The 20,098-nt window shown below is 39.8% G+C and overlaps 1 protein-coding gene across 1 annotated transcript in view; it reads left to right on the top strand.

Annotated features, from left to right (window-relative positions):
* The window catches only part of Ptgr1 (prostaglandin reductase 1), a 31,245-nt gene that overhangs the window by 1,851 nt on the left and 9,296 nt on the right, over positions 1 to 20,098 (top strand). Inside the window, exons 2-8 of the mRNA XM_078047952.1 lie at positions 377 to 492; positions 1,984 to 2,029; positions 3,307 to 3,363; positions 7,651 to 7,818; positions 12,030 to 12,147; positions 16,786 to 16,941; positions 19,362 to 19,470. Of these exons, the coding sequence (XP_077904078.1) occupies positions 387 to 492; positions 1,984 to 2,029; positions 3,307 to 3,363; positions 7,651 to 7,818; positions 12,030 to 12,147; positions 16,786 to 16,941; positions 19,362 to 19,470 (760 nt within the window). The 5' untranslated portion in view covers positions 377 to 386. The remainder of the gene's footprint in view (positions 1 to 376; positions 493 to 1,983; positions 2,030 to 3,306; positions 3,364 to 7,650; positions 7,819 to 12,029; positions 12,148 to 16,785; positions 16,942 to 19,361; positions 19,471 to 20,098) is intronic.

The following is a 20,098-nucleotide window of genomic DNA, read 5'->3' as shown; positions in this document are numbered from 1 at the left end:
TTTTAGTTCTCAGCGGACACAACATCTTTGTTGGTATGTGGTGCTGAGGATCGAACCCGGACCGCATACATGCCAGGCGAGCGCGCTACCGCTTGAGCCACATCCCCAGCCCCGAGAGTTTCTTTAAGTATCTGTATATTGGCAATGATAACAATGCCTATCTTATAGGGAAGTTCTGGGGATAAAATGATATCATGTATGCAAAGTGCTTAGCACAGCACCAGAAGCAGTAAGTACTAAATAAAAGTGGCTGACGTTACCTGATAATATGAGAAGTAGTATGTGTAGCTGTGCTATCTGGCCTCAGTGCAGTGTGACTAGAGAATGTAAGAATCCAGTTACTTCAAGGGAGCTGACCATATTTACTTTGTTCTAGGAGCTTCAGGATGGTTCTTGCTAAGAGGTGGACCCTGAAGAAGCACTTCAGTGGCAGCCCTACTAATAGTGACTTTGAGTTGAAGACTGCTGAACTCCCACCCTTAAAAAATGGAGGTAAGTCAGACTCCTAAGATCTCAAAATTGTATCGGTTAGCCTTTGCTGCATAACAAACTACCCCAAACCTTGGGGACTTGAAGTAACAGTTATTGATTAATTCACAATTCTGAGGGTTGGCAGTTTGGGTTGAGTTAAGGTGAGTGATTCTGTTGGCCTCTCACTCACATGTTTGATGGTTAGCAGGCTTTCTGCTGGGGTGCAGGCCTCATGTCTCCTCTATGAGGCCTTTCTAGTACGCTAGTCTGTTCTCTATCTCAGTGGTCTCCTGGAATTAGAGCAGCTGGAGTTGACAAATTCCAACATGCAGTTGCTTTTCAAGCCTCTACTTTTATCTTGGTTTCTAATAACCCATTGGTCAAAGCAAGTTAGATAGCCAAGACCATATTCAAGGGGAAATATAGTTCTTTTTCATTTTTATGTTTTCATTTAGTGCTGGAGATCAAACCCAGGGCATTACACAAGTACTCTACCACTAAGCTACCTTCTCAGTCCCTGGAAATAGATTTCCTGATGGGAGGAGTGGCCAGAAGGCCGGCACAAAAGAGTAGGAGGTATTTGTAGCCATTTTGCAGTCTGCCACACTGGCCTTTCAGGGTCTTACATATGAAGACCTCTCAAGGTCTCACATAACCTCCATGTCATAATGGAGGATCCTCTGCTTTTTTTTGATCATTGAAACTCATTCTTGGGTTCATTGCTCTTCCTGGCTCTGACAGGACCATGAGGAAAATGTCCTCTGTGTCCTGGTGAGCCTGATGACGACAGAGCATGGATTAAGAAGATGGCCCTAAGGGGCGTTTGTGAGTGGGTAAATTTTTGAGAAAAGAGGATGCAGTCAAGTAGCATGAGAAAGTTATTTATCCCAGTTAAGTCGTGATGGTTGAGACTCAGATGCAGATTTCCAGAAAATACGTGAATGAGGGTCATTTCAGCAAAATACACATGCTTTCATGATAATTAGGACAGGTAATGAAATCCCATGTGAGCATGATCAAACCCAGGGCATTACCCAAGTACTCTCCCCTACTTTCTCAGTCCCAGGAAATAGAATTCCTGATGGGACTGAGTGGTTACAGATGGGGCCCTGGGCAAATTACTTAACTTCAAATAAAATGGAAACAATAGTTGAGAATATCAAATGAAATAATCCACGTAAAGCAAGGAGTGAGTGCTGATAAATAACCACATCGTCACCATCATCATTGTCATTGTCACCATTACCATCATCATCAGCTAGGCTGGGCCAAACATGAGAGCCCTTCTTGTCTCTTCTATAGAAAGCACAGATGAGGGGCTGGGGTGTAGATCGGTGGTAGAGTACTTGCCTAGCATGTAGAAAGCTCAGAATCTGATCCCCAGCCCAGGGGAGGGGGTGGGGAATGGACCCCGAAGCAAAAAGATTATCTGCATTTATTTAGAATACCCAAAATGGCACAGGCACCAAGCCTTGCGTTTCTAACTGCCTGTGGAATACTTATATTTTGTAGAGGTCCTGCTTGAAGCCTTGTTCCTCTCCGTGGATCCTTACATGAGGTATTATCTTCCTCCTCAAAATTCTTATGTTGTGTGATGGACCCTATTCTGAATTACTGCAATGCACCTTTTAAAATGCTCAAAGGAGATGCATATTTTTAATTCGATTCAAAACACTGTCATTTCTGCGTTTCTCCCAGTATTGTATCAATGGTGGATTCACAGATGCTCTTCTGAGAAGCGTAATGAGAGATTAACATAGTTACTTTCTTTTACAACCATCTTCTCTCTGCTCTGCACAATTTGCCTTTTATTGTTCACCAGAATTGCTTCTGGGGTGGTGGGAAATGAAAAAAAAGAAGCTAAGCCCCAATTCACCCATTTATTTGTGGTAAATAATTTGGACAGAAGTTGCTGAGACTAAAGACGGATATTCTTGCCTTCCATTAGCCTGTGTTCTTTTAATTTAGGTAATCTGTAATTGACTTAAATTTATATACTAGTAAATAACTCGGGGTTGGGGGAATAAAAAGCCTTCCAGGCAACAAATACCTCAGTAATTTTTGCCAAAGTAAGTAATATATTCATCCTTCTTTTAAATATTTTTTTCATGCTGAGCATGGTGGTGCACACCTATAATCCCAGAAACTCAGGAGACTGAGGCAGGAGAATCACAAATTTGAGGCCAGCCTCAGCAACTTAGTGAAACCCTATCTCAAAATAAAAAAATGAAAAGGGTGTAGCTCAGTGGTGAAGCACTCCTGGGTTCAATCTCCAGTACCAAAAAGATAAATAAATAAATAAATTCAGAGTTCATTGATAAAGATTCAAATCTGAAGTGTAAAATGCAGTGGTTTTTTTTGTTTGTTTGTTTGTTTGGTTTGGTTTTTTTAGTTGTCAATGGATTTTTAACTTTGTTTATTTATATTTGGTGCTAAGGATCGAACCAGGGCCTCACACGTTAGGCAAGTGCTCTATCATTGAGCCACAACCCCAGCCCCTAAAATTCAGTTTAAAAATGTTAACTAGCATCTTGTTGTTGTTGTTGTTTCGCTAGTATTTTAGGTATATTTTTAAAGTTATTGATAGGAACTCACCTCCAATTCAACACGATGGTAAGACTCCCCTGTCCAGTCATAGGAAGCTATTGCCAGAGTGCATCTTAGGGGTCACGAAACAGGACTGCCCCTAACCATTTCACCTGATTGTGCCACCCTTGTGTATCTGGGTTTGATTTCTGTACATACTTCCCCAATGGTTTGTTCATTTGGCTTGAAATTCAAGACGGTTTTCCCCCCATGCTCTTAAAACTAAGAATGGAATTTTATTTTTTTCAGAATAGCATCCAGAAAATTGAAGGAAGGTGATTTAATGATGGGGGAGCAAGTGGCCAGGTAATTATTTTCATTTGTCCCAGTGCTTGGGAAATACACTTCTTCCTGACCTCTTGCTGGGTCCTGTCTCTGTTCATTGCTCCTACTTGAGCCTGTGTAGTTCATTCACTTTTTGATTTGAAAAGCCCCTTGGGAGATTCTGCCCACTTCCTGACTAACCAAGAGGGAGGGAAGATGTGAAATTGTCAATCTTGCCTCACTCTGCCATCCTTACTTTTAATTACTTTCTTAAACAAATGTATTCATCCAATTCATGATTATTGTAAAAACTCAAATAAACCAAAAATTTAATCTTGAAACTGAACGGTAAAGTCAGTTGTTGTTAATGGATTGTTATTTCAAAAATTGTTTAGTGCACATAGTTTTATATAGTTTTAAGTGGGAATATATGCCATTCAACAAATTGCTTTTTTCTCATTTAATATGTCATAGATATCTTTTGTTAACAGTATGTAAATATATAATCTACCTTTATTAAAAGTTGCAAATTATTCCATTATACTCTGACATTTAACAAATCTGCTACTGATACAACTGTTTTTTTTTTTTCCTACTACAAATAATTCTTCAGGGAGCATGTATGTATCTGTGTATTCTTTGTCCACTTGGAGAAGAAGGCTTTGCATTAAATTCTCAGTGGTATAAATTCTAGCTCAAAGGAGATGCATATTTTTAATTTGAAAAGTTCACCACAATTTGCCCTTCAAAAAGATAGTATGGGCCAGGCACGGTGACGCAGGCCTGTAATCCCAGGGGCTCAGGAGGCTGAGACAGGAGGATCACCAGTTTAAAGTCAGCCTCAGTAACTTAGTGAGGCCCTAAGCAACTCAGTGAGACCTGGTCTCTAAATAAAATACAAAAAGGACTGGAGATGTGGCTCTGTGACCGAGTGCTCCTGGTTTCAATCCCTGGTAATCACCCACCTCCCCCCACCAAAAAAATAATAATAATATGAGCCTGGATATGATCTTACACACTTGTAATCCCAGCTTCTGAGGTTGCTGAGGCAGGAAGATTGCAAGACTAAGGCCAATTTAGGCAATTTACGGAGACCCGATTTCAAAATAGAATACAAAGGGCTGGGGATGTAGATCAGTGGAAGAACTGTTATCTAGCATACACAAGGTTCTGGGTTCAATCCCAGTACTGGCATGGGGAGGGTTGACTATTCACTCTCACCACCCAGTAGTTTTAAAGAACCTCTTTCCTTACACGTATGCCAATCCTTTTTTTTTTTTTTTAAGGAAATTCTTTCAATATTTTTTTTTTTTTTGCAATTGTAGGTGAACAGCATGCTTTTATTTTGTTTGTTTATATGTGATGCTAAGGATTGAACCCAGTGCTACACACATGTATGCAAGTGTTCTGCCACTGAGCTACAATCCCAGTCCACACATATTCCCATTCTTTTCCATCTTGGTTTTGTTGTGTTGTGCTTTGGGGCTGATGTGCTGCACTGGGAATTGAACCCAGGACCTTGTGCATGCTAGGCAAGCACTCCACCATTGAGATTTACCCCCAGCCCTTTCCATTGGTGTTGACATTCTGAGATGAATTTGTTGATACTTCATGTGTAGTTTGTATTTCTTTCATTACTAGTGATGTTGACCTTCATTTTGTAAATTAATTATCAGTTTTCTTCTCTGAATTATTTATGTCCTTTGCTATTTTCTTTTAGGACTCTTCCTCTGTTTTATTGATTTGCAGTTTTTTCTTTTTTTTTCGTATGTCAAAGGCATTAGTGTTGCAAATATTTGGGTCTCTTTATCTTTCTACAGTATCCAATCATAATTTAAAACTTTTAAATATTTGCAATTATGGCCTTTTGATTGCATCTTATGCTTAGAAAACTTTTTTACCTCCAAAAGGGTTAAAATATTTATTCAAGTTTTCTTCTATATTTTTAGTTTAATTTTACACTCAAATTTGCTAGTCATTTACTTTTTATGTTGGCATAGGAGTGAGGTGTTTGTGTCTTCATGACTAGTGGATTGGCATAATCTATTTGTTCAAATCTTATTTGGTTTTTTATTGATATTTTAATGACCTTGTAGATTGAGAAGAAGCTGATATTTTTTTTTAAGAGAGAGTGAGAGAGAGAGAGAGAGAGAGAGAGAGAGAGAGAGAGAGAGAGAATTTTTTTAATATTTATTTTTTAGTTCTCGGCGGACACAACATCTTTGTTGGTATGTGGTGCTGAGGATCGAACCCGGGCCGCACGCATGCCAGGCTACCACTTGAGCCACATCCCAGCCCCAGAAACTGATATTTTTATAGTCTTTCTCTCCAAGTACAGGGTATGCTTTTCCATTTATCCATTTTGTCTTATATTCCATTACCAGGGTTCTTCCCACAGATTTTTTTGGGGAGTCTTGGGGGTAGGTAGCAGGGATTGAACCCAGAGATACTTCACCACTGAGCCACATCCCCCTGCCCTTTTATTTTATTTTATTTTTGAAAAAGGTCTCACTAAGTTGCTTAGGGCCTCATTAAGTTGCTGAGAAAGACCTCAAACTTACAATCCTCCTGGGATTACAGGCGCATGGCACTGCACCTGGCTTCCCATAGGTTTTATACATTTCTTGATAATAATCACAGAATGAATGTGTATTGTGTTTACTGAATTGGCAGAGACCTTTAAAATCATAATACTCAGTAATGGAGATGATGTGATGATACTTTCACTCATTGGGTAATATCCATTAATGGATGATGATACATTATCAGTCTAGAAGTTGGCACAACCTTCTAGAAAAAAAACTGTCAATATGCATCAAGAGTTACAAATGTTTTCATACTCTTTGACCTTGTAATTTTACTTGTAAAAATGTTGTCTAAGGAAAAAGTAAATTCATATTTATCAGTATTAATTAAAATGTAATTTATATTAGGAAGGTACTGGGAATAAAATAATGAATAATTAAATTCATTATAATTTTTTTGTGGGGGGATTAAACCCAAAAGTACTTTACCACTGAGCTACACCCTTATCCCTTTTTATTTTGAGACAGAGTCTCCCTAAGTTGCAGTCCTCCTTAGCCTCCCAAGTCATGGGATTACAGGCATACACCACTGTGCCTGCTGCTTGTTATAGTTTTTTAAGGATTCTTAATGACATGGAGAAAATCAAAAATTACATAGACCAATATAGTGTTGATAGTTAAATTTGGTTACAAACGTTACTTCATATGAGCACAGTGACACACACCTGTTGTAATCTCAGCAACTCGGGAGGCTGAAGCAGGAGGATTGCAAGTCCAAGGCCAGCCTTAGAAATTTAGAGAGGCCCTAAGCAATTAGTAAGACCCTGTCTCAAGAAATAAAAAGGGCTGGGGATATAGCACAGTAGTAAAGAACAAAAGCAAAAACAAAGCCTTGGTTCAATCCCGAGTACCAAAAAATATTTACTTAAGTTGTGTAAATATGTATAATATACATCTTAAAGGATATCATTAACATTTCCATAAAATACACAAAGATATTAGCAATTACCTTTGTGGATTATAACTGATATTTTTATCTTACCTGTTTTACATTTTCTAGAACAAAATGTGTGATATAATCTTATGATCTGGGGGAAGCTAGTAAAGAATAGTGAGAGTGGGGAAAAAAAATAAAAGAACTGAGATGGAAATGGGGCAGCTCAGAGAGGGAGTCAGGAATAGCTAGGAGCAGTCAGTGTCCTGCAAACCCATGGGAAGCCTTCATGGTGAGCCTCAGTGTTGAATGGAGTACAAAGATAAAATGGGGTAGTGATTAAAGCATGGCCACTGGATTTTGGAATTGGGAGGTTGTTGAGACCTTCATGGAACAGTGGTGACAGAAGGCAGGTTATTAAGAAAATGGGAAGTGAGAAGGATTAGCTTCAAAAGCAACTAGAAGGAGGAAGGTGGGACCATGAGAAGGAGCTTAAGAGGTGGCAGAATGAGCCTGCGCACATGCTGAAGCAAAGGCGGTGGAGGGGGAGGTGTTAGCGATTCAGGAGAAAGGCAGGCAAAAAAGGTAGAGGCCAGGCCCTGAAGAGAAGAGGCTGCTGTCCAGGCCACCTGGAGCCAAGGAAGGAGACTTCTTGCTTAAAAAAGAGAGAAGTAGGTGAGGCAAGGATGGACTTCTCTCTGAGGGACGCCGTGAGATGATGACTAGGGGTAACTGGAGAGGTGACAGGATACCACTCATGGAGGTCATCCTCGGGCCCATTCCTGAACACTAACAACACTAACGTCACAGCATCCCAGCCCCTACAAAAGGGAAGAGGTGTCACATGTCTTGATGTGCTTTACCTTTCAGAGTTGTGGAAAGTAAAAACTCAGCATTCCCCAAAGGAACTCTTGTACGGGCTTATTTGGGCTGGGCAACGCACTCCATTTCTGATGGGAAAGGACTAGAAAAGCTGCCTACAGACTGGCCAGATTCACTTCCACTGTCTTTGGCTCTGGGGACAGTAGGTATGCCAGGGTGAGTTTCATGAGAATATTTCATTTGTTTGAATGCCTGACCCTCGGGTTTTCCAAATTGGTTGGTCCAGAACTTGGTCCACAAGAACAGACATGAAGCATTATAGGCCTAGAATCAAAAAAGTTGAACTCAGAGCAGAGAGGAGAATGGTGATTAGCAGGAGCTGAGGGCTAGGGAACTGAGGAAATGCTTGTCAAAAGATATAAAATTTCAGTTAGACAGGAATTTCAAGAGATGTACAACATGGTGCCTATAGTTAACAATATATTGTATACCTGAAAATTGCTAAGAAGGTAGATTTAAAATAATCTTACTATGTGAAGTAATGTATATGTTAATTAGCTTGATTGAGCCATTCATATATACATATTTTTTTTCAAAACAACCCATTGTACATTATAATATATATACAATTTTCACTCATCAAGTACAAATTAATAAATAAAGAGAAGGAAAAGGTGGTCTAGAATTAGCCTTGATGCTGAAGAAAGGAGACAGGAATCAGACTCCCAGGTATAGAGGAAGCACCATAAGAAGTGACATGGCACATGATCCCCACCAGTGGCCAGCACAAGGGAGACACAAAGGAACCAGCTGCTCCCAGCCGCTCATCTCTGCCTTTCCTTCAGAGTTTGTAAAGGGAGAGGGATTTCAGCCAGTGTGGCCTTTCTGTACTGGCTCTGCTTCCTCCTCACCTCTCTCTCTATACATCTGTTTCCTGGGGTAGAAGAGGATCTGAAGTTTTCTTAGTTGAGAGGAATCACAGTATTGTTCAGTGACTCCGCCTGGAAGAGGTTTAAAATATGCTGATGGCCATATCTCTTAGGAAGACTCCTGGGTCTACACTTCAGTTCCCAGCTGAACTTTGAAACCTCAAATTTCCTTTTATGCCCTGGAGAAACAAGGCCATTATTGCCTTTAGAGTTCCCAAAACTTTGCCAGCCTGAAATTCATTTCTTTCTTTTCTCTAAGTAGTGTGGTCTTTTCCTTTTTCCTCCTTTCTCCACTCCTTATTCCCTTCTTTGAAGAGCTTCTAAAGAATGAAATAGAAATATAGACCCCTAAATGATCAGTCTGTTATAAAAACAACTTCCATAAACCCCAAGTTCATATTCCAGTCAGAATTTGAACTCGGAGTCACCAGTGCCAAAAGACATTGTGAAATCAGAGGTGACTCAATTCCTTCTCACCTTCAATTAGTGGACATTAACCAGAATTAGAGCGCATCCTGGTTTTTTCTGCCTGCCCTTCCTTCACTCTGCGCTGGTGACAGCTCTTCCTCCTACCTTGTCATCTCACCCATCCTTCTCTCTGCGCTGTGAGTCAGGTGGAGGAGAGCAGAGGTGAAGGTAGACCTGAGGGAACTTGGGAGCAAGTCTCCCATGACTCAGCCGGGAAGAAAGTTAGTTGAAAGCTATTAGGAGTTCTTGACTCCCAAAAGAGAATCGGTATGTATTTCTTATTCATCTCTTCTAAGCCTCTAAGGGAATGCACTTTTACTCCCATCAATCAACTTTATGCCAGTGGTTCTCAATGATTGAGGGGAGAAGTTACATCATGCCTGTTTCTAAGCATTCTCTAGCAACATACCACCTATTTGTTGAGACTACCCGCCATGGTGGATCACTCCAATGAGATAGGTCAATTTTTTAAGAATGCTTGGACCATTGCTAAAAATTATAAATCATGTTAAATTTTGAAATCAGTGTATTTCAACTGTCCACACTCCAGATTTAATATCCTCTCCCCCCTAAACTATTGTGTCATTCCCTTCCATTTAGTTGAAAGACCTCATATGTTTTACTCTCTAGATTGTTGTTGTCCAGTCTTAGCCATAGTGTACCTTGATTTTCTCCCTAGGATTTCTTTACACCTGCCTATTCCATCATATCTCCATTTGTTAGTCGGCTTTCTATCACTATAACAAAATGCCTAAGATAACTAACTTATAAAAAGAAAAGGTTGATTTTCGCTCATCATTTTAGAGGTCCCAGTCCATGATAGATTGGCCAGTTGCTTTGGGGCCTGTGAGGAGACAGCACATAACGGCAGGAGTGCAAGGTAGAACAAAACCATTCTCCTGTTGGCCAGTTAGTCAGAGAGAGAAAGAGGAAGAGACCAGCATTCCACTGACCCCTTCAAAGCATATCCCCAATGACCTAAAGACCTATCTCAAGGCCCCACTTCCTAAAGCCTCTGCCATATCTTAACAGTGCTTGCCAACTGGGGAATAAGCCTAAAACATGGGCCTTTGAAGAACATGTAAGATACAAACAGTGATTTATTCTCCAAGCCACTGTTTCTATGAAGTCCTCCTTAGTCCAAAGTTCACCTTTGACCTACCCGAGAATTTCTTTTTTTTTTTTTTTTTTTTGATGTCTCCATCTTATCTCCATTTTATTTTTAAAAGAAATTAGTTTGGAAAAGGCCTTGTATATCTTAGGTCAATATACAAGCTGACCAGAAATCCCAAGGAGGTGGATTCAGGGAGGACAGATGTTGGGTGCCATGAGTTCATTAGTTGATTTCATCATTAGGTGAACATCCTAGATTATATTTACACAAACTAAAATAGCTACAATGTTGCCTTAGTCCAGCTGGGTTAAATAACCGAGAGCTGACAAGCAACTTGAAGGTTGAATCTGGAACTACTTTATTGCGAGTGAACTCAGCAGGAACTGAGAACTCAAAGTAGTGGGCACCCAAGGTAGCAGGAGCCGCTTCTCTGTGGGACAGCAGAGGTACATATACCCAACTAATTACACACAGCTTAACTTAATTGACATCATCTAGATACAGCAGTCAGTCATTAAGGAATCCTCATCATCTTAATGGCTCATTGGCATTGGCTCAGAAACCACTCCTCCTAGCATACTGCCAGGCGCCATCTTAACTTGGTTGTGGCCCTCATCACAGTGTCATATAATTTTATGGACCACTACTGAACATGCAGTCTGTCCTTGACCAAAATATCATTATATAACTCATGACTGTATTTGAATCCTCAGAAAAAGATATTACTTGTGTCTGTCACTGTCTTCCCCTTAGGGCCCAACTGTCATGGGCCCCAAATATAAACAGAGGCTGAATAAAACAATGTCATGCTCACATTCACATGTAGGTTCTGTTTTACACAGAAATCACGTCAGATGAATTTGTCTGAAATTTTGCAGGTCCCTTAACTGTCACTATAATACATATTGATCTTTGGCACAAAACTTAAGGATTCAGAAATACATCATAAAAATTTATCTATGACTGAACTTCATTTCTTTCTCAGGCCCTTATTTGGGCCGGTTTAGTAAAAGAAAACGTTCGGTGAGTTCTTGCTGGCAGAATGGGGACAACGTCTCCATCTTAATCGGTGTCGGTCTTATGCTGTTCCCTCTCAATGTCTTCCATTCCACCCCCTTCCAAGTTTCAAGCCACTGGGGTATGGTAGTGTCTTCACCCAGTCCCCACCGTGACTGTCTACACTGCATCTCTGTAGGCCCAGTGGTTCTTTCTTGGCAAGCTAACCTCACATACCACTTCAGGGCACATGGGAAAATTCAGATGTTCTTCTGTACCTCTCTGGAGCTATCAGAAACTCAGGATGCTGCCTCTGAGCCTCTCATGCCTATCACAGCATAGCATCCACCCTGCAGCCAAGGCACTGTTAACTCTGAGGCTTGCTCTGTGAAGCTCACCATCTCCCTAGGACTTACATGGAGACAAGGCATGAGTTCTCCATTCTTGGAGCCCCAAAGTTTAAGTCTTTCTTCATCCCTGAGATTTGACCTGAACATGGATGTGATGAAGCCCCATCCCAGCCAATTCTCTATTCCCTTCCTATTTCAAATCATCTGAATTCTTATCTGGGACTAGAGAAGAAGGTAGACCAATCGTCATTTCCTGTATTTCTTTTTTTTTTTTTTTTTTTTTTTTAGAGAGAGTGAGAGAGGGGAGAGAGAGAGAGAGAGAGAAATTTTAATATTTTATTTTTTAGTTCTCGGCGGACACAACATCTTTGTTGGTATGTGGTGCTGGGGATCGAACCCGGGCCGCACGCATGCCAGGCAAGCGGGCTACCGCCTGAGCCACATCCCCAGCCCCATTTCCTGTATTTCTTACTTTGACTGGGCCCCATGACACTGGGCTGCTAAGAAGTCCTTCAAGGTTTATATAAAAGAGGAACAAATCTACTCACATATCCTGTTTTCTTTCCTTAGCCTAACTGCCTACTTTGGCCTGCTTGACATCTGTGGTGTGAAAGGTGGAGAAACAGTGATGGTTAATGCAGCGGCAGGAGCAGTGGGCTCTGTTGTGGGGCAGATAGCTAAGCTCAAGGTAAGTGTCTTCCTCCAGCAACATTTAGTCAAAACCCGCAGAGCACATTGGGAATGCAGTGTGAACACAGAGATCTTCCCTAGCCTCGAGCAGTTTACAATCAAGTCAGTGGATCTTGCTTGGAAGTTAGAGATTGGGAAGTAGGGGAGATGAGGAAAACATGTAGCAAAGATAAACTGAATGATATTTGGTAACATTCAGGTATAAGTCAGGAGTGGCCTCCAGTTGGAGTGGGATTTTGTAAGCACTAATTATTTTTTTTTTTTACAAGACATTCTTTTGCCACAACTTAACCTCCTTTATTCATTACTGCATTGTGCAATAGAGGAGCTTGAAGCCAGGCATGATAGAGCACGCCTGTAATCCCAGAAACTCAGGAGGCTAAGAAGGAGGAGTTCAAAACCAGCCTCAGGAAAAGCAAGGCATTAAGCAACTCATTAAGACCCTGTCTCTAAGTAAAATACAAAATAGATCAGCCAAAACAAGAATCATTGCCCACATGTGGCTCCATTACAAAGTGTTGCACCAGCAAGAAACGGGCAGTGAGCACAGAGCAGTGGGGCTCTGTCCTGGGAACTAACTCCTGGAAGGCACTCAGGGCACAGAAATGTTGCCTCTTATTTTGGCAGGTCTCTGCTCAAGGGATCCAATCTGATGGTGGGTGTACAGGGCAATAGGCAGACTGGACCTGGTCAATATTGAAAATATTCCAAGCTGATCTAGTTTAGTTAATCTAGCTTTGCCAAAGGTTGGGATGTAGGACTCAGAACCTAGTTCCTAGGGGCTGAGGTGAATGGAAGGCTGATGAGCTCAGGGCTACACCCAACAGGCAAGGATGAGGGCTGGTCTTCAGTACTGATGGGGGTTTGGAATACAAATATAAGGCTGCCTTAGAGGTGGCAGAAATTATTTATTTAAAGAAGTAATTAAATAGGAATAGAGGTTGAATTTTATGAATGCCATTTCAGCATTTATCCCATTCATTTTGCAGTCACTGAGTTTTATTTTCTAACATGCAACCATTCTAGTATTTACAGAATAAGTTTTATTTAATATGGTATGTTATAGATTTACACTTTTGGAGTTGACTTGATAATTTTTTTGGTTTTGGTGCTGGGGGTTGAACCTAGGGCCTTGCGCATGCTAAGCACATGTTCTACCACTGAGCTACACCCCAGCTCTGATTCAATAATATTTTAAAGAGAATTTTCACATCTGTATTTACAGGTGAGTTTAAAGTTTTGTTGTTCCCCACTCCCACCCCAAACTGAAGAGTGTCTAGCCAGACTTGGTTTATGTTGGACTTACAAAATAAATAAGGAGTATTTCCAATACTTCAAATTTCAGGTGTTTTATTAAAAATACATGGAATTTTTTTTTTAAAGAGAGAGTGAGAGAGGGAGAGAGAGAAAGAGAGAGAGAGAATTGTAATATTTATTTTTTAGTTATTGGCGGACACAACATCTTTGTTGGTATGTGGTGCTGAGAATCGAACCCGGGCCGCACGCATGCCAGGCGAGCGCGCTACCACTTGAGCCACATCCCCAGCCCAATACATGGAATTTTTATTCCAGAAGTTTGATAGGATTTGTATTTAACCTTATGCATTTATATTCAACTCTTCTGTTCATTTTATGTAATTTTATCTTTTTACCCCATCTAAAAGTCTCAGTGTATTAACAGGTAAATTTAAGCCACTCATACAAATTGTCAAAACTGGAATGTTGGGCTGGAGATATAGCTCAATGGTAGAGTGCTTGCCTAACATACATGAGGTACAAAACTAACTAAATAAATAAATGAAAAGGATTGGGGATATAACTCAGTGGTAGAGTAACCCTGGGCTCAATTCCCAGTACCAATGGAAAAAAAAAAATCTGTTTTATTTAAATTCTGCTAGTGTCTATATGCATATTTTCTATACAAAAACCAAACCTTGGGCTGGAGATGTGGCTCAAGCGGTAGCGCGCTCGCCTGGAATGCGTGCGGCCTGGGTTCGATCCTCAGCACCACATACCAACAAAGATGTTGTGTCTGCCGAGAACTAAAAAATAAATATTAAAAAATTCTCTCTCTCTCTTTCCTCTCTCACTCTCTCTTTAAAAAAAAAAAAAACAAAAAAAACCAAACCTATATGTCTATGAACTTCTAATGTAGTATATTCTACTCCCGTATTCTACATTTTGTTTTCAACAGTCTAATTTTATCTACAAAATTTGGGAGGGGGGGTATGTGGAACCAGGGATTGAATCCAAGGGAGCTTGACCACTGAGCCACATCCCCAGCCCTTTTTTTTTTTTAATGTTTTATTTAGAGACAGGGTCTCACTGAGTTGCTTAAAGCCTCACCAATTTTCTGAGACTAGCTTCGAAGTCACATCCTCATGCTTTAGCCTCCCAAGCCCCTGGGATTATAGGTGTACACCATTGCACCCAGCAACAATCTAATTTAAAAATTCCATATTATTAGGGCTGGGGTTGTGTCTCAACGGTAGAGCACTCTCCTTGCATGTGTGAGACCCAGGATCAATCCTTAGCACCACATAAAAATAAGTAAACAAAATAAAGATATTGTGCCCTCTATAACTAATATATATAAAATAATTCAGTTTTTAAAATTCTATATTATTCAAATGTGTTGGTTATGACATCTAATTTTGCTTGGATTAGATCCCAAAGACATGACCCCTTCACCTCATAGCTCTCATTCTGAGAGTGCTTTCTGGAATGCTCTCCAGTTCGTCTATGATGAAGCAGCATCTAGCCCAGTATTTTGGACCAAATTAAGGACTAAGGGGGCACTACCTAGAGAGCTGCCCATCATATGAGCCAGAGTTGAAGTTGCCCCAAGAAATAACTTACACATCATTGCAAGGAAAGAGAAGCCTCAAAATGGAGAACTCAGGAAGTCAAATGAATAGGTTGTTAAAGAAGCAGGTTGAAAGCCCAGCAGCCCAGATACACTCATACCAGCCTCTTCAGGGCTCAGGCACACAGCAGGCCGGATCCACCCCTTTCCCGGCGGGACAGATACTCACCAGAGCCTAGCCTCTTGTGCAGGGTTGCCTTCTCTGACCAGCAGACTACCATGGAAGGTCAACAACAGTGGCCTAGATCTACCCACTCCAACTGATGCAGGTCCCAGATCCAGGATGCAGTAGTATCTATTGAGGGACACCAGCAGGGTCTGGAAGCCCAACATCAAGGTGAGGTACAGGCAATCTGTACGAGTACTACAAGAATATAGGGAAGAAACTCTCAGATCCACACTGCAAGAAAGGAAGACACATAGACAATATGAAAAAACAAGGGAGGAAAATGCCCCAAACAAACCAGAACTCTATAGTAACAGAACCCATGGACAGCAAAGTTGATGAAATGTTGGAGAAGAAGTTCAGAAGGTTCATAATTAAAATGATCTGTGAATTAAAGAATGATCCAAATGAGCAAATACAAGCTCCAACAATGAGATAAGAGAGCAAATACAGGTAGCAAAAAATTTTTTGAAATTTTTTGAAAAAACAAATAACCCAATCAATAAATGGGCCAAGGACATGAACAGACACTTCTCAGAAGATGATGTACAATCAATCAACAAACACATTAAAAAATGTTCATCATCACAAGCAATTAGAGAAATGCAAATCAAAACCACTCTAAGATTTCATCTCACTCCAGTCAGAATGGCAGCTATTATGCATACCAACAACAATAATTGTTGGTGAGGATGTGGGGAAAAGGCACACTCCTACATTGCTGGTGGGACTGCCAATTGGTGCAGCCAATATGGAAAGCAGTATGGAGATTTCTTAGAAAATTGGGAATGGAACCACCATTTGACCCAGCTATTCTAGGACTATACCCAAAGGATTTAAAAACAGCATACTACAGGGACACAGCCACATCAATGTTTTTAGCAGCACAATTCACAATAGCTAATTTGTGGGACCAACCTAGATGCCCTTCAGTAGATGAATGGATAAAACAAATGTGGCATACACACACACACACACACACACACGAATATTACTCAGCAACAAAAGAGAATAAAATCATGGCATTTGCAGGTTAGAGAAGATAATGCTAAGTGGAGTTAGCCAATCCCAAAAATCAAATGCCAAATGTTTTCTTTGATATAAGGAAGCTGATTCATAGTGGGATAGGGAGGGGGAGCATGGGAGGAATACACCAACTCTAGATAGGGTAAAGGGGTGGGACCAAAAAGGAGGGGGGGTGGGGTAATTAATGATGGTTGAATGTGATGATCATTATTATCCAAAGTACATATATGAGGATACGAATTGGTGTGAATATACTATGTATACAACCAGAGGTATGAAAAATTGAGCTCTATATGTGTAATAAGAGTTGTAATGCATTCTGCTGTTATATATAAATTTTTAAAAATTTAAGAAAAAAAGAAGCAGTTTGAAACAAACTTCAAACCAAGTAAACAGAAGGCAAGCTGAAGTGGGGTTGTGGGCTCCTTCCAGTTTCACTCATGAGGTCTGTTGTTCCATCATGGTGTTCCTCATGTAGGAGGTGTGTTCTTGGGGAACTTGACCATGCTAGACCAGGAACGTGGAGTTGGTCCATGCTTCTGGCTCATGAATGGCTCTTATTTTTTCTCTCCATTTAGGGCTGCAAGGTCGTTGGAGCAGCAGGGTCTGATGAAAAGATTGCCTTTCTTAAAAAGGTTGGATTTGATGTTGCCTTTAACTACAAGACAGTAAAATCTTTGGAAGAAACATTGAAAAAAGCATCTCCTGATGGTTATGATTGCTATTTTGATAATGTAAGTGTAAACTGATTTAATATTTAATTTATTAATAAGGCATTATATAAAGGAATATACTAGTTTCTATATAGACTGTATGAAGAAAGTACCTGTGCCTCTTTTAAAAATAGCTTTATTGAGATATAATTCAATAATTCAAATATAATTCATTCATTTAAAATATAAAATTCTAGGCTTGGCATGTTTCTCAGTGGTGGAGCACTTGCCCAGCATATGTGAGGTCCCCAGTTCAAGCCCCACCACTACACACACAAAAAAATTATAGGATTCAACCATTTTTAATACAGTCACAAAATACAACCATCATTACAGTTTTAGATAAGAAACACTCACCAGCAGTCACCCCTTTGTTTCCCCTTAGAAAGTAATCTTTTGGGACTGGCTTCGTTCACTTAGCAAAATATTTTCAACTTTCATTTATATTGTAGCATTTATTAATAACTCTTTCCTTTTATGGCTGAATAATATTTCACTATATGGATCTACCACATTCATCAATCAATACACGTATGATTTTTTTATAGTTTTTGGCTAACATGTATGAGATTGCTGAGGACATTCATGGACATGTTTTAGTGTGAACATGTTTTCATTTCTCTGGGGTATTCACCTATGAGTAGAACTGCTAGGTCACATGCTAGCTTCATGATGAACATTTTGAGAGACTGCCAGACTATTTCACAAAGTGGCTACACTATCTTCCATTTCCCCACCAGCAATCTGTGAGGGCTACATTTTCTCCATACCTTTACCAAAACTGGTCCATTGTCTTATTATAACCATCTGTGTTTGAAGTGATATTTCCTTGTGTTCCGATTTACATTTCCTCTATGGCTAATGATATTGAAGATCTTTTCCTCTACATTTGTGTATCTTCTTTGGAGAAATGTGTGTTCAAATACTTTGCCTGTCCAATCAGTGGATTATTTCAAGGGTTATAGGAGTTCTTTATGTATCTGGTTATAAATCTCTTATCAGATTCAGCTGATCACAGGAACATTAAACCATTGCTCTTAGAAGAAATACGTACCTATATGTATATTTCTCACATAAATTAAATTTCTCAAATAAGTTAAATTTTAAAGATGCCTCTCCCTAGTAGCTTCTGTTTGCTTTTCTTTTTCTTTTTTTTAAAAATATGTCTTAGTTGTTGATGGACCTTTATTTTATTCATTTATTTATATGTGGTGCTGAAATCGAACCTAGTGCCTCACACATGCTAGGCAAGTGCTCTACCACTGAACCACAACCCCAGCCCCAGCTTCTATTTTCTTTACAAAAGAGAAAAAGAGGTTCAGAAGTGTTAAGTAACTTGCCTTGGCTGCTGCACCTATTATTCCCAAAGTTGGCATTCATACCCTACCCAGCTCCCCCGAGAGCTTCTTCAACTACACTGCTGTGCCCCCTCCCTTGAATCTCTATGCAAGAGTTGAACCTTCCTGGTTCAGCATCTACCAGGGACATCTGTGTCTTCTTCCCTGCTCTGTGCATGACTGCAAATGACCAGGGAAAGCTCTGAGTTTTGATTTTGAAAGTTACAAATTTTAGGACATAGTGCACTTCATAAATATGGAATCCACTAATAATGAGGATCAACTGCATGTAGTTTGCAAATATTTTTCCCCATTCTGTGAGTTATCTTCATGGTCTAGATAGTATCCTTTAAAGCACAAAAGTTTGACATCTTGATGAAGTCTAATTTAAAAATTTTGTTGTTGTTGTTGTTGTTGTTGTTTGAGCTTTTGGTGTCATGTCTAAGAAGGTTTTGCCTTACTCGGGGTCATCAAGATTTATTCCTGTGTTTTCTTCTATGAATCCCATAGTTTGAGTTCTTACATTCAGGTCAGTATTTTAAGTTAGTTTGCGCATGGTATAAGAAAGAGGTTCAATTTCATTCCTTTCCTAAAGAAGGGGAAAAAAGGATTCTTTTGACCTCCACTGAATTGTTTTGGCATTTGTATAGGAAATCAATTCATCATAAATGCAGGGTTTATTTTTGGTACTTCCAATTCAGTCCCACTGATCTTTATTTCTATTTTTCAAGCCATCTTGATTAATTTAGCTTTGCAGGAAGTTTTGAAATCAGAAAGTGTGAATCTTCAACTTTGTTCTTCCTATGTCTTTTGAATATTTTTCAATACTTTCAGATTGTAGAGCAATAAGACTATTGGACTGATGAGGGAATCCCAATATTTAATACATTAAAATTCATTTTATTATAAGGTGTATTTCTAGAGTCAAATAGAAATGTCCATTTCTAATGTCTTTTTCAATTGTAATTTTCTTCACTGTTGTGATAATTTAATATACTTTGTTTCTGCTAAAACAATATGAAATAGCAATTGTGACTTAATGATTTCTCCTAATTCTAATGCTTAGATTATTTAAGGTGTGCTTTGTTTCTCCTATCTGTTTAGGTAGGTGGAGAGTTTTCAAACGTTGTCATACCCCAGATGAAGACTTTTGGAAGAATTGCCATCTGTGGGGCCATCTCCACATACAACCGGACTGGTCTGCCTCCCCCAGGTAATGAGCTCATGCGGTGATCACAGGCTAGGAAGCTTGGGGAGGCTTCATAGATATGAGAAGGTCATCAAAATGTGAGAATGACTTCCTGATAGTATGGATGAAATTTAAGAACATAGCATTTATTAAAGTAAAATATATGATCTCATATATTTTCTGCTAAATCAGCTTAGATTTACTTATTTATTTTGTAGCACTTGAAACCAAGGACACTTTACAAGTGAGATACACCCCAGCCCCTTTATTTCTCCCTCAGCTTGTTTTTTATTTTTTATTTTGAGACAGGATCTTGCTAAGTTCTCACAGCAGGCCTCAGACTTTAAATCCTCCTACCTCGGCCTTCTAAGCAGCTGATTTTAGAGGTGTGCACCACCACACCTGACTTATATTAGATTTCAATATGAAAAATTAACAGCGGGGGGGGGGGGGGGGGCTGGGGTTGTGGCTCAGCGGTAGAACACTAGCCTCGCACGTTCGAGTGCCTGGGTTCGATCCTCAGCACCACATAAAAATAACTAAATAAAGGTATTGTGTCCACCTACAACTAAAAAATATTTTTTTTAAAAAAGAAAGAAAAATAACAAGAGCACAGAAGAAACACTTATAACAAGTTCTAGTTTTTTACCTA

Source organism: Ictidomys tridecemlineatus, chromosome 4 (assembly GCF_052094955.1).
Source record: "Ictidomys tridecemlineatus isolate mIctTri1 chromosome 4, mIctTri1.hap1, whole genome shotgun sequence".
NCBI classification, from domain to species: Eukaryota; Metazoa; Chordata; class Mammalia; order Rodentia; family Sciuridae; genus Ictidomys; species Ictidomys tridecemlineatus.
The sequence above is the reverse complement of the archived record's forward strand: the minus strand, read 5'-3'. Positions and strand labels throughout refer to the sequence as shown.